This window comes from Vipera berus, assembly GCF_964194415.1.
Source record: "Vipera berus genome assembly, chromosome: 3".
Taxonomy (NCBI): domain Eukaryota; kingdom Metazoa; phylum Chordata; class Lepidosauria; order Squamata; family Viperidae; genus Vipera; species Vipera berus.
This window is the reverse complement of record NC_138204.1, coordinates 16158867-16174802: the sequence shown is the minus strand read 5'-3', so window position 1 is coordinate 16174802 and position 15936 is coordinate 16158867. Positions and strand designations below refer to the sequence as shown.

The window sequence follows — 15936 nt, the reverse complement described above, 5'->3', positions numbered from 1 at the left end:
GATCGGCATGTGAATAAAGGCTTACTCATCAGTGGGAACGCTACAAAAGCTTCTCTTCTGATCTTCAGTTGAGCATCCTAGTTGCTTATACACTGATGTTGACCTTTGGCCTAGCTTTAGAGTCTGCTTATGGCTGGACCCCTTTTCTGAACTCCTGAATGAACTTTAGATTGCAAAACTTGACGTGGTTACAGAACAGAAACAACAAATAGCTAAAGTTTCCATCCATATTTTACATGCCACCAGTCACATCATTATTAAAAAGTCTTACAGGCATTGCAACACTTCAACTAACAAAATCATAGAATCAGAGGGGACTTCAGCCAGTCTAGAGAAAAGAAGGACTAGGGGTGACATGATAGCAGTATCCCAGTATTTGAGGGGCTGCTACAAAGAAGAGGGGGGGTCAACTTATTTTCCAAAGCACCAGAAGGCAAGACATGAAACAATGGGTGGAAATTAATCAAGGAGAGAAGCAACCTGAAATTAAGGAGAAACTTTCTAACAGTGAGGACAATTAACCAGTGGAACAGATTTCCACAATGGAATCTGGGTGCTTTATCACTGGAGGTTCTTAAGAAAAGACTGGACAGCCACCTATATGAAATGATATAGGGTGCTCCTGCTAGAGCAAGGGGTTGGACTAGAAGACCTCCAAGTCCCTTCCAGCTCTCTTCTGACTGACTCCTCAGTGACAGATCCTCTGCTTAAGCAGTGTGACAGGAAGTCTACTACCTACCTCAGGGGTAGGCAAACTTGGTTCTTTTATGACTCGTGGACTTCAACTCCCAGAATTCCTGAGTCAGCATGGCTCAGCTTGGAACCTCTCTCTTTCCCTTCAGCATGGCTGGCTCAGGAATTCTGGGAGTTGAAGTCCACGAGTCACAAAAGAGCCAAGGTTGCCTACCCCTGACCTATCTGGATAACTATTTCACTATCCAATAGCTATTGCTCCGTTGCTATTTTCTAACTTTCAATTGGAATTTGCTCTCCTATTATTTAAATCTGTCTTTGGAGTCCCAGTGTGAAGTCTGCCATATTAAGCCATTCTCAAGCAGTGTGAAGGCTTTCAACATGATTCAGATAGGAGGAGATCCTGCAACTCTGACCATTTGAAGGACTGAAAATAAAACCATTTTGAAAGTTTAGCAAAATGAGTCCTGTTTGGCCAGCCATGGAGGAACTCAGTGCAGTTGAGCAACAGAGCCACCAAGCAATCTTCTAGTCCTCGTGGAACTGTCCTAATCTTATTACCTGTTTCATAAACAAGTTCTACATTAATTAAACCAACTGCTCTTCAAAGGCTTACACCTCAATTCTTGATTATTACTTCAAAGCTAAATACATTAAGTGCACAAGTATAGTTGCATTTTAAGGGGGATAATTAAGCTGAACAGAAACAGCCTCTGGAGGTCAAGTGCTAAAAACACAGTTTCCATATCATCTCAACAAAATAAGTTTTAGAAGATCACTTCACACATTCAGCCCTGAGTCTTTAGAGGAGGAGATACTAAATAACAAGCAAACATCACACGTGTACACACACACACACACACACACACACAAACACACACACCATGTTACAGGCACTACTGAATTACATTTCATTCTTAACAGTCTCTTAGGTTTCCGGCGAACAACTCAAATGGGGTTTTTTAGCCACTCACCTTCCTGGATGTTCTTGGAGGACCTGGTAGACACTGATTTGGAATGTTTCATTATCAAAACGTTCTCTAATGTAGTCCTTGTAAATTCGAAACTCAGCTGCAGTTACTGCTTCACCCTCGGGGATCCTAGAGAGGTCAAATCGGAACTCACGACGATGGCTGCGCTGATGATAGAACTCCTTGTCATGTTCCACTGCAAAAAGAAAAAAGGAAATGATTGGCTCAAATAATTCTTTAGTGACCCGTAAAATATCCAATGGCAGAATTAACATGTATGCATTAGATCAGGGGTCTGCAACCTTGACAACTTTAAGACTTCTGGACTTCAGTTTCCAGAATTCCTCAGCCAGCTATGCTGGCTGAGGAATTCTAGGAGTTGAAGTCCACAAGTCTTAAAAGTTGTCAAGGTTGAAGACCCCTGCATTAGATGTTATGCATATTCTCTTCTCTGGTAGAGAAGAGAATGTATCCAAGGGATGGGAGGATATTATTACTCACAACTTATTTTAAACCTTTGCAGAGTTAAGTGTCTGCTGTGTTATTCAAACTAGATGGACGTGCCAGATGCTGGGAAGGATCTGTGCACTCTTCCTTCCTGAGCAACCCAGCCAATCCAGTCTGAATTTCACAATCACAAACCCAGACTACCTAAAAAATACACAGTATATAATACGAAGTACAATATTAGAGGATGATAAAACAGATATACATTACTGATCATCTCTGGATCTCCTCTAGACTTTAGAGTATTGTTAGTCCCATATAGTGAACTGGCAGAAGTGGGTTTATTGGTCCATCTTAGAAAGCTGTTAGTATCCTCTGTCACTGAAGTTTCTGGGAGGGCATATAGGGCAGGGGCCCCCAACCCCAAGTCCATGGACCGGCACTGGTCCGCAGCATGCCAGAAACTGGTCCATGCAAACAAGCAAAGCCCCATCCGCAGGATGCAGGCAGTACATGAAACCATACCCCCTCTGGTCCGTGGGAAATCTCTCTTCATGGAACCACTCCTGGTGCCCAAAAGGTTGGAGACCTCCGATATAGGGTATACTAGGCTTTCTAACTAGATTTTTTTTTCTTTCAACCACCAGACAGAATGCAAAGGAATTCTGGAAATTTTTTTATCAACATTGGGAGAGCACTAAAATGGGGCAGAATCACCACAGATGATGGTACCTAACTAGACGTGGCTGATCTCAACAAAACTAACTAGGGTCAAGCCCTGATTAGTACTTGGAGAGGAGGACATGAGAAATTGCAAGATTAGAGTGGGAATTGCAAAAAAAACCATACAAATGGAGGGGAGGGAACATGTCACTTCACTCTTTTTGCCAAGAAATATTTCTTCAGAGAACTCATGCTTAAACAATAGAATTTGCTTCTAGAAGATATATAGACCATGGCCATTAACACAGATGGCTTTAAAATGTGGTATCACTCCATAAACACTCTTATGTTATTCTCCATAAATTTGTCTCTCAACAGTTGTCTGATGACAGATGAGTCATAAGTATTGAAAAAAGTAATAGAAACAATAACTAAAGAATTTCAATAATTGCTGTGATTCAAAAAAAAAACAACCTTTCTATAAGAACAGTATTCAAACTCTCTTGCATGTTCTTCTCCTTCTTGTCCATCTCTTTTGAGCAAGCCAGGTTGTTTCTATCTGTCCTTTATTTTTACAATCACTGGATCGGTTATCATAGTTTATTTTTCTGACCGGGTGAGAACTAACTTTCCTATTAGCTACTAATCACAAGAGCTATGCATTACCTCTAATTATCACTTTCCTCAATCTGAACTCAACTTCTGATGACTTCATGGATATTTCCATAAAGTTTTCTTAGCAACAGTTAGGAAATAGTTACCCTCTGCCTTCTTCTGGGATTACTTGTATTCCCAGGATGTTTTCTATCCAGGTCTAATCAGGCCTGATCCTGCTAATATTTTTAGCTCAGACAATATCAACCAGGTGCTGCCACCTACTGAGACAATGGAGACAGTATATGGCTCAACATATAGTTGGTGAGGAGATACTTGAGTTAATTTCCCTTGTGAATTCCACATCAATATTTGTTACTATGGTTGGTGGCACCCATAGTAACCCATAGGTATGGATGGATAGATATGGATTTGGATTTGGCATTTTTTATCCACTAATCGGGTTTTCCCAAAGACTTGGGATAGGCCGATGTTGTGGTTTGATAGTGTTAAAGATATAAACTGCAGAATATAAGCTGTTCCAAGTAAAGTTTGCAATTGATTGGTGGTGATTTTTTTTAGAATACAGTAGAATAGAGCTGGAAGGGGACCTTGGAGATCTTCTAGACCAGCCCCCTGCTCAAGCAGGAGGACCTATACCATCTCAGACAAGTAACTGTCTAGTCTCTTCTTAAAAACCTCCAGTGATGGAGTGCCCACAATTTCTGAAGGTGATTTCTGGTTAATTGTCCATTTTGTCAGTGCTGATGGTATTCAAGTAGTGCTCCACGTGTTTTGAGGATTGCACCCAAGGCACCTATGACTATTGGTATTATCTTTGCTTTCTTTTGCCCCCGTTGTTCTACTTCTATTTGCCGGTCCTTGTATTTTGTATTTTTTCCAGTTCTTTCTCAATGATGATGATGATTAGCGGAATATAAACAACTGGAATACAATGAAAAAATACAGTAGTGGTTATACAGTGAGAAAAGAATCTACAAACATTCCCATCATTAACAGGCAGACCACTGTTAAAAACCAAGATACTTGACTACACTGGCCTTTAAACTAATCTAATATGGTTATACACATTCACCAGACTTGCGTAAAAGCACTCCCAGACACAGAAGCTACTCCACATTCAGGAATGCATTTACCAACAATCTCTATGCTTACAGTAGACATAAAGACGGATCTCAGTCCCATCAGTAGGAGGCTGAACAGCCCTATCATCAAGAAAAGATTGAAATAAGTTTTAAACTGTTAGCTTCATCTACCATACTAGTAATCCCAGGTTACTTGTAAGTAAGAATCACTTAGCGATTTAGGCAAACCTGTGTTTTTCCTAACCTCTTTTTTACAGAAATCACTGATGAGGAACAAACGAGTTAATCAAGTATGGTTGGCTAGACAGTGCACCGATGTAAGGAAAGTATAAAACCAGACATATTTAACAGATATATTTCAATCAGCAATGGGACTACAGCTAACTCTATGAATGGTGTGACTCATATAACATTGTCCATTGCTTCCTATGATCTTATATTGCTTGAATCAGAACTGAATAGTGGTAAACCTGAAGGTCATATTGATTTTAATATTTTTGTTTCATTTGAAGTTCTCTGTGGTTCTTTACTTCCTACTTTACACAAAGGATAGTTATCTTAAAAAATGCATTTTATGACCACTGAACTCTCTCTTCAAAAACATAATCCATTTATCAACGTTAAATAGGATACATAGGATGTAGTCCATGACAATTCATTGCAGTTGCCAATCTGTAATGGTTTTTTATTGTTCTGTGTCAATCTTGCCCAACTTGGTGCCCTCCAACATTTTGGAAAATATCACCCTAATTAGTATAAAAATTGCAGGAGATGGTAGATTTGGACTTCAATGCATTTACATGGTACTTGTTTGTAAAAAAACCAAAACCCTGCTATTTACCAACAACCTTCCTTAAATACAGTACATATAAATTCCTCTGCACTGCAATAACTGATTATGCTTTCCACAATAATCATCTTTATCCCTTCTGTATGTTCCAGATTTAAATACAATTATTATCAATTAGTTTTATTATCTATTAAACTTGACTGCTATGGAGTTATTCCTACTCCCAATGCTTAACAACAAAATACAATCCAATACAATCTGTTTTTTACAATATTCTACCCAAGCGCTTAACTGCAGAAAGAGATTCTCAATGTTTAACTAACTTGCCAATCAGAATGTCACAGGTCACTTTCAGACCTACCACTTAATGATCTGACCCATAACCTTCTCAGGTATTGATATCACACTGTTTGGTCCGTAGTTACCTGAGTTCTCCATTTAGAAGGTAGAGACAAAAATCACCTAAAACTTTCTTCATTCATTAGGATTTCTCAAAGATAATTGGGAAAGTCTGTTTCTGGGTCCAATTCGAAGTGTTGATTATATAAATTAAAGGTATGGGGCCAGGTTACCTACAGAACTATCTTTGTTCTGTTACATCAGCCCATCCTACAAGGCTAGGTAGGCAACGTATGTTGTGGATCTCATCAGCATCAGAATTCCAACTGGTGGGGTCCAGGAAGACAGCATTCTCGCCCCAGAGATAAGATGGACCCCACACACACACACACACACACTCTACTGGCCTTTCAGGAAAATGTGAAATCATGATATTATACTATATATTATACTGTACTATATTTTATATAGTATAGCTGTAGCCTTGCTTGGGGTGCACAGATGGATATGCAAGCTCAGTATCCTGAAAGCCCTCTCCTGGCCTTTTAATTAATTTCTAACATTAAATTTTAATCATCCTTGCCTCTTTTCAAATTTTATATAGTGTTTTATTTGTACACCACCAAGAGTCTCTCTGAGAGGGAGATGGGCAGATTCAAAATTTGATAAATAAAATAAAAGTTTCAGACAAACTTAGCAAGTCCTTTCAATATCTTAAAATAAAATCCTGGTGTTCTGAATCCAGGTCACCATGTATTCTGCAAGGATGTCAACCTTAAGCTTGAATGTTGCTTTTTCCTATTTGCCAGGGAAACGACATGTGCATTTTTTGGAGAAAACGTGAGTTTTAATGGGATTAAAGTAGTTCTTTCTTTTCTTAATGTTCTAGCTTTTTTCCATTTCCATTTAATAACTGGCATATTGTTGCTTTTCTTTTCATTTATTTAGAAAAGGACTTTTTGGTTAAGTTTTATCATTGGTCACCAACCTCAGTCTCTTTAAGAGTTAATCCTCCTGGTATTTGTACAATCCAGAAATTTGAATTCCTTTTGTACCCATGTACTACCTTTCTCTACTGACCCATTTTTACACCATATTTTTGTAACTATTTCAATGGCTCCTTTTTAAAGAACTCCTACCCACCTGGCCTTCTTTCCCCATTATTTTCTCTTGCCATGGAATTCTCACTATTCTTTTCAGTTTATTAAAAGTGGTTTCTCGAAACCCAAAACATGAATTTGATTACACTCAGCTTGTTTCCCATCATACTAAGAATTCCAACAGGATCACTTTCTCCCCAGCTTTCACTTTGTCCATTAAATCATCTTTCCCGGAAACTTTGACCAACTGTTCCTATTCTCACTATTTTTTTAAAAAACAATCCCAGCAAAAACAGCATTCAATTCACAAGCAACTCCATATTGCAGCAAAGTAAGATGGTCAATATGTGGTTTCTTGTACACAAGACACACACGTTGAGTCAAATCTCATCCTGAGCTTTTCAAAGCAATCCATTTTATATAGTATAGCTGCCTGTTAGTCATTTGTTCTGGAGGGTATATCCAGATGTTCTTTGTCTGAGTTGTAATTGATCACATTTTTCCAAACTCACCACAATGTTTTGTCACTGAGATGATACAGCTTTTTTCCCATGCCAGCATCCAGGCACTATGACCATGTTTGGAATGTAGTTACATGTCTTAGGCACCAAGTGGATCTTGTCTGGGCATTATCCCACTCTCACATGCTTGTCTGTGTAATTTCCTAACTACATTATGTTCTAATTGTACTGTTTGAAGTACATCAGGAAAAAGCATCAAAACTTACAAGAGAAAAGATACTATTAGATTGATTATTGAAGAGAACTGATTGATTGAATTTATATACTCCCATCTCATTTGCATGTGACCCTGACCACATTTAAAATTCAAATTAACAATCACAAAATTTAACCATTAATACTGAGAGGGGAGAGTATAATTTAAACTTATGCACAGTTAACATTCTTCCAAGATCATAATTCTATTCTAAAATTACTCATATAAATCTCTTCTGCTCTCTTCATCATTTGGAAAATTCTAGGTTTTAAACTAAAGATCTGGATATTATGCCACCCAACTAGGTACCACAATTAGTAATATTATTTCCTGTATCATAATAGCCCTTGTACTTCATGCTTATGCTTTGATTTCACACATTTTAGTTCTTTGTTGATTTGTTTTAATTCATTAAAGTCTACAGCCATTAAAATGGAAGAGCTCAAATAACAATAATTTTACTCATAAAAAGGCTAGGATCAAAAAAAGCCAAATGGTCACAAAGTAAGCAGAGAAAACACCAGTAAACTACCGATTCCAGCAATGACATGTGTCCTTGGAATTCAAAACACAAACAGTGGCATTTGTTTTATGAAATTTAGCTAACACCTAATGTCTTGAGGAATCAAGAAAATAATAAAGTTGTCAACTTCTGCCCTTTCCTCAAGCTGAGCATACTTCAGAGTAGAATTCTGACACCTTTTATTTTATCAAATGTGTTGAACCCCTTAACTCAACTGACTGTAACTCACAATAAAACCAGAAAATATCTATTTTTTTGAAAGCTATGATCCAGTATCACCACAACTGCAGCAACATACATGGACAATTCCCAGTCTGTTCAATAAAGTCTAGTTGCCCATTCCCACCACTCTTATACAATAATAATAATAATAAAGTGGGAAGGGAACATGATTAGTTGTCTGTATGGAAAAGGTATAATAAATGAAAGAATGGAATTTCATTTATTCCTACAAATGATTATTAGACTAGCTGTCTTCTTGTTCAAGCAAGGTGAGCAAGGTTATACATTGTCCTAAAAGAATCCTGATGTAATTCACTAAGGATATGTTCACAGGTTTGTTTTTTTTTTTTTTCAGAATATCTGCCCTCAGAGTAGAATTTACATTACTGTCCAAGTGGTAGTTTCAGTTTAGTTAATGAGGCCACAGCAGGTGGCAGCAACTGGTCAATTGTTTCTGTCTGGATTGAGAAGCTAAGCAGGATCTCTGACTACTTGGTCCTGGATGGGTGACGTGAAATACAAAGGCTGTTGACTAGAACCGGAATTAAAAATCCTGAAAAAGTTAGTTGCAAATTATTTATTTATTGTTGCCAAGAAAACGGCACAGCGTCAAATTGAACCTGAAGGAGATGACTTTTACAAAGATGCAGTGTGACGCACATGACACCAACACAGCTTTAAATAAGCCAATCATTTTTTGAAATGATGCAACTATCTGCCTGAATATGATGGTGCAAATAGCATTAGGAGGAAAGATAGTTTAGACTTGAGAAAATATTTTCATTAACATTTCTGTTCCTCCCTTCCTCAACTGAAGACTTACTGTTCCAAGAAAGTCCATGATCCAGCCCTGACTGCAACACTCAGAGGTATCTATGGGAAATCTCTATCAACCTTGCCAGCTTTCTCATCTGCTAAGGCCGCAGTCCCTCTTTATGGGCTGGGCTGGAAGAATTCATTATTAAACCCTTTGAAGATTAAATGAGCTGTGTATTATGCAAAAGCATATTCAAAGTAAAATGGCCTAACAAGGAAAAATAAATGAATGTCCCAGAACTAAATCGACATGGAATCTGCCTTATATCAGGTCAGGCTGTTGGTCTGCGAAGCTGAGTGTTGTCTAATCTGATTGGGGGAGACATTCTGGGGACTTAATAGAGATTTCAGCCCTATCCTTGTACCTGAATTGAACTCCAAGACATTCCCTTTGCAAAGAAGTACTCTACCATTGAATTGTGCTCTTAACAAATTAAATTGGACTGAAGAGCCAACCAAGTTGCTTATTTATTTATTTATTTATTATATTTTTATACCGCCCTTCTCCCGAAGGACTCAGGGCGGTGAACAGGGCAATAAATATAAAAACAGAATACAAAAGTTAAAAAATGATTAAATATTATGCCCAAGTTTAAAACAGTAATTAAAAACATATTAAAACCTCAACCCTAACCCATCAAACCAGGTCAGATTGCTCAAATAAATAAGTTTTTAGATCGCGCCGGAAGGAGCGAAGGTCGGGGGCCATCCGGAGCTCAACCGGCAAGCGGTTCCACAGGTCTGGCGCGCCCACAGAGAACGCCCTCCCCCTGGGGGCCACCAATCGACATTCTTTGATCGGAGGCACCCTGAGGAGGCCCTCTCTGTGGGAGCGCACTGGACGGAGGGAAGTTGACACCGGCCGCAGGTGTTGCCGTAGGTAATCCGGACCCATGCCATGTAGGGCTTTGTAAGTCATTACCAACACCTTGAATCTCACCCGGAGGACAAGTTGCTTATGGATCAACCACATGGAAAAAGGAGAGAAGAAAAGAGTTCTAGAATTTAAAATATCTAATGCTTCACTCACTCTTTCAAATTAGATAATTACTATGCATGCCATAGTTCTGAACCTCTCTCTGTTTTCCAATACCTCTCCCTCTGGGAATAGCCAAGAATCCACAAAGATTGGCTTAGCTTGCTAACTTTTGAAAAAGAAACGGAACTGGTTCAGAGTACTTTGGAAGCAGGGATATTGCTTGGGGCCAATTAGCAGGAACTTGCTATTAACAACAGTTTCACCACCTACTGTATTATGCCACCATTCAAATGCTGGATGTGACCAATAAAATTCTACAGGACTCAAGTTCAGGCATTTTGAAAGAAAGCATCTTCTTTGTGAGTTTCTAAGATCTTCATGGGAGGCCCTTCTCTTTAACTCATTCATTCGTCTGGCAAAAATACAAAAAGGCAGCTTTCTAAGCAACTGGCACTTAATCGCAACAATTGTCCTCTTGTTTGCAGATTTCCTATCTTGGCTTGTGTTCTAGCCCTACTTGTTACTACCTTGAGTCTCAACTGCAAATTATACATCTGCTTTTGACTCCCTTGGACTTGGTCTGCTTTCCACTGTGGTCTGGATCCTGATCCACTTCACCTAACAGCCAGCTTCTCATACTCGCCCTAAACGAAGCTGCTTTCCTGAAATATATAGTAAGCCTGAGTGAAGTTTGTGATGAGTTTTAGTTTCCTAATATTAACCGAAAGAAATACATTTTTGTTAGGCTGGTCTTAGAATGATAGACCGAGGGCTGCGCATAAAGAAAAAAAGCACAAGACCACATCAAATTAATTTAAAAGTGAAGGAGGGGAGCAAATTTAAATTAAGTAAATAATATAATCTTTTAGAAGTTAACATATAAACATGCTTACAGGTAATTTCCAATTTATAGCCATTTCGTTAGTAACTGTTCAGAGTTACAATAGCACTCAAACAGAGCTTATAATCAGTCACTGCATTTATAACTCTTGCAGCTTCCTCAATCACGGGACCAAAAATTGGGGCACTTGGCAACCGGCATGTATTTACAATGGTTGCAGCATCCCAGGGTCGTGTGATTGCTATTTGCAACCTTCAGAGCCAAAGTCTGACAAGCAAAGTCAATGAGGGAAGCTGGACTTGCCTCATGACCATGTGATTCACTTAACATCTGCAGTGATTTGTTTAACAGCCATGGGGAAAAGATCATAAAGTTGGCTGCAACCAACTTCACAACCACCTTGCTTAACCATAAAAATCCTGATCCCAATTAAGTTGAGGGCTACCTGTGTCCCTATGCCCTTGTGTCAACTAATTCCTGGGTTTAAAATAAATCTAAAAATTAAATACTCCCATAATCATATTGGATGGTAAGAGAGACAGAGAATAATAATAATAATAATAATAATAATAATAATAATAATAATAATAATAATAATAATAATAATAATAATAATAATAACAACAACAACAACAACAACAACAACAACAACAAAAATTTGGAAGGGACCTTGGAGGTCTTCTAGTCCAACCCTCTGCTCAAGCAGGAAACCCTATACCATTTCAGACAAATGGCTGTCCAGTCTCTTCTTAAAAACGTCCAGTACCGGAGCATTCACAGCTTCTAGAGGGAGGTTGTTTTACTGATCAATTGTTTTAACTGTCAGGAAATTTCTCCTTAGTTCTAGGTTGCTTCTCTCTTTGGTTAGTTTCCATCCATTGCTTCGTGTCCGGCCTCCAGGTGCTTTGGAGAATAGCTTGACTCCCTCTTCTTCGTGGCAGCTCCTGAGATATTGGAACACTGCTATCATGTCACCCCTAGTCCTTCCTTTCATTAAACTAGACATAGCAACCGTTCCTTATGCTTTAGCCTCCAGTCCCCTAATCATCTTTGTTACTCTTATCTGTACTCTTTCTAGAGTCTCAACATCTTTTTTACATCGTGGTGACCAAAACTGGATGTAGTATTTCAAGTGTGGCCTTACCAAGGCACTGTAAAGTGGTATTAACCAGTGGTGGGATTCAAATACCTGAACAACCGGTTCTCTTATTGGATGCATACACGGGCCCCTGAGGCCTAGAATGAACTTTCAGAAATGACATCCATGCACTTCCGGTAGGCCGTTCTAGACCTGGGAGGCCTCCTCCAGGCCTCCCAAGCCTAGAATGGACTTCTGGAAGTGGCATCCATGCACTTCTGGTGGGCCATTCTACAGTAGGTCTGGGAGGCCTCCTCCCAGGCCTCCCAGGCCTAGAACGGACTTCCGGAAGCAGTATGCATTCAGCTGGTTCTGTCAGACCGGTGTGCACCGGCTGAATCCCACTGGTATTAACACTTCATGTGATCTTGATTCTGTCCCTCTGTTAATGAAGCCTAGCATTGTGTTGGCTTTTTTGGTAGCTGCAGCACACTGTTGGCTCATATTTAAGTGATTGTCCACTATGACTTTGAGATTCTTCTCACAGTTACTACTATTGAGCAAGGTACCACTTATATACTGTACCTTTGCATTTGGTAACAGCAGTGTTGTGGAACTTACTAGTAGGTAGTCAAATCTGTGGGAATATAAAGGTTTATCTGGACCCCCAAGTCAGTGATGGCAAACCTTTTAGAGACCGAGTGCCCAAACCACAACCCAAAACCCACTTATTTACTGCAAAGTGCCAGGGCTGCATCAGTATTGTGGTGCCCGCATGGGAGGGGCATGGCCCACTGGGTGGGCATGCCTGGGGTGGATGTGGCTGCAGTAGTCACAGCAGACTGGGCGTGGCTGGGGTGGGCGTGTCCACCTCAATGTTACTTGGAGGGACACCTGTGGGAGCCAGGCAGGATTGGGGGAGATCCAGGGGGTCTCTGGCAGGTTGGGCCTGTTCCCTTCACACACCTGATGCACTTTGGCCCCGCCTCAGGCTGCCACTGCCAGCAACTTGCGCAGGTCCATTAGGCCGCCCCCTTACCCAGAGCGGCAGCTCCGCTCAGCAAGCCAAAGGCCACCCCGAGCGGGGAAAGCCGGATCCCCATCGGCACCGTGGCCCCCCGGTCCCAGCTAGGATTGTGTACCTCCCCCCCATCTCTGCTAGGCCTGGGTGGCCTTTGGCTTGCTGGGCGTGGACGTGCTCTACCACCTCTACTCGAGCTTTCTAGCCAGCTGCAAAGCCAACTGCTTTTCCTCCTTTGTGCTAGATGGGGCCTAATGGACCTGCGTGAGCTGCTGGCGGTGATGCGTGTGCCCCAGAGAGGGCTCTGAGTGCCACCCCTGGCACGCATGCCATAGGTTCACCAACACTGCCTTAAGTCATAGTTTTTGACATCTGGCTTAAAGGTTGACATCACAGCAATCCAGCATGATAATGTTTGCATGGTGATTAATGTACACATCCTCAGAATTCTCTCATTTCCCCCAGAAGAATCTTCCATAAAACCTTACTTCTTGAGAACAAAATCAAGCTTTGAGTTAAGATGCAAAATATTGTGCAACCCTAGAATATATATATATATATATATATACCACTACACCATACAGACTGCGGTGATCAGCTGAGTTATCTGCTTTTTGTTAGCTACTAAAAGTAATCATTACAACATTGGAAAAATAATCTACACCTTACCTTAGATCAATTGGCATTCAAAAGTGTAGCTGATAGTCTTAATTCTGAGAGCTTATATAAATGAATTTTTCATTAGCCTGTAAGGTTGGGCTTGGACATACGTAGGTACTATTGATTACAAGCTCTATGATTAAGTAGTAACTTGAGATCTAAGTCTTCCCAATGTTAGTGCAACACTCTGCCACCCTAGTTTATTCATTCTTCTTCCTCCTAAATCTCCTGAACCTAATATCCCAGCATACATGGTTCAGTATTTGGAGCCAACTCTAACAAAATGAGTCAATGGTGTGCTAGCTAGTATGAACCACTAACTTCACACTAATGCTACCATTGATATCCTCTCTCCACAAATTTATTAATTAAAATGAAAGTAGGATACAATTAAATGTTTCCAAAATTATTTTACTGAAACAAAGGTTTGCTGTAATGATGGGCCAACCCCATAGTCCTTTGAGACTGTTTGTTCCTATGGAGACTCACTACACAATACAGTTGGATTTTATTTAAATGGGGGTGAGGCATGCATGGAATGCTTACATGGCCACCACCATATCTATTTTGGTCTCAGACTTGAAAGCTAAGAAGAGAGAAGAGAGATCCTGATTGCTGTTGAGTGCTTTCATAAATCTCCCAATAATTAATCACCCATTTGTGGCTACACTGTGTACTTAACTCACTCTGTGTGTTTGCTTGGCTTAAGCTTGTATCTGTTGATCTCATTTACACTTCCTGTGCTACCCAATTAACAATTAACTCTGGGAAGTTACACATACATTATCAACAAATCCCCACTTGACCTTCTTGTTTGATTACTTAAAACAAAAAACAGCCACATGGGTTTACACCGATTTCTGAGAATGTGCTCACAGTTTGCATCTTCTCTAGTCAAAACCCCATCTTTTTTATTAACAGGAAGTATCAAGAGGAAGTAATCACACACACTTTCTTGCAAAATTTCAGTGATCGTGACCAAGCTCAAAATTATGACCAAGATTAGCATGGAAATTGCTACTGGAGAATATTATCACAAGGAATTTTCTTAATTAAGTTGCAAATATACAATGGAGGATAATTGCATGGAGAAATTCCAACAAAAATGTGACACATACAAATAAGCTCCTGATCCTCCGATGTCTTTTGTAACATCTGCCAATTTTACTGTGATTTTGCGAAAGGAAGGAAGGAAGGAAGGAAGGAAGGAAGGAAGGAAGGAAGGAAGGAAGGAAGGAAGGAAGAAAGAAAGAAAGAAAGAAAGAAAGAAAGAAAGAAAGAAAGAAAGAAAGAAAGAAAGAAAGAAAGAAAGAAAGAAAACCACGAATTTATCAGACCCAAATGCTATCTTGTTATATTCCAGTGACAGCCAGACAGATTTAACAATAATAGCATCAAACCACTATTCTGGAAATCTATGTTCAAGCCCCTGTTTTGAAATAGTCAATTGCCATGACACCGAGAGCTGAAAACATTACAGAGGGCACCACTGAGGCACCAGGTGGGATTAGTTCTTCTGAAATCAGACCATCTTAGGCTTAGCACTAACTTGAAACAGTACATAATCTGCATCTTTATTTTTTACAGTTACTGATATTATTCTATTACTTTCTATAATATTATAAACTGACATGGATATAACATCTGGGGAGGGGTAATACATATATTTAATCACACCAACAATATCTTTTGGCCTCTGACCTCAAGATTCAAAGCATATGGAGATAGTCCTCTATTTATGACCACCAGTGAGCCCAAAATTTCTGTTGCTAAGGGAGCCATTTGTTAAGTGAGTTTTGCCCCATTTTACAACCTTCCTTGCCACATGTGTTAAGCGATTCACTACAGTTTTTTAAGTTAGTAACCTGGTTGTTAAGTGAATCTGGATTCCCCGTTGACATTTTTTGGCAGAAAGTTGCAAAAGGTGATCGCAAAGACCCTGGGAAACTCTGTGTCATAAATATGAGTCAGTTGCCAAGCATCTGAATTTTGATCATGTGACCAGGGGATGCTGCAATGGTCATAAGTGTGAAAAACATAAGTCACTTTTTCAGTGTGTTGCAACTTTGAATGGTCACTAAACGAACTGTTGTAAGACAAGGACTACTTGTATAAGGCTTTATTTCAACATTAAGAGTTGGATCCCAATAATCTACAGATTAACATTTCTCCACTAACATTTGCACCAGCGCTCAATTAATTGCATTAGTATGACTTTCAAACTATTTAATAAGATATAGTAAATGTTCATCGTGACCTAACCAGTCTGACTGCACCTTCGTACTGTAAGATTTTTGTCACTTCTCATGCCAATAATGCAATAATGAAATAACAACAATAAAAGATTCCTGTTTAGCATGAGCAGTCACATGATAC

The 15936-nt window shown here is 39.6% G+C and overlaps 1 protein-coding gene across 2 annotated transcripts in view; it reads right to left on the bottom strand.

Annotated features, from left to right (window-relative positions):
- Positions 1 to 15936, bottom strand: part of BMP7 (bone morphogenetic protein 7) — a 104754-nt gene that overhangs the window by 30402 nt on the left and 58416 nt on the right. For both annotated transcript variants that reach the window (XM_081324079.1, XM_081324080.1), the window contains exon 2: positions 1668 to 1860. In XM_081324079.1, the coding sequence (XP_081180205.1) occupies positions 1668 to 1860 (193 nt within the window). The remainder of the gene's footprint in view (positions 1 to 1667; positions 1861 to 15936) is intronic.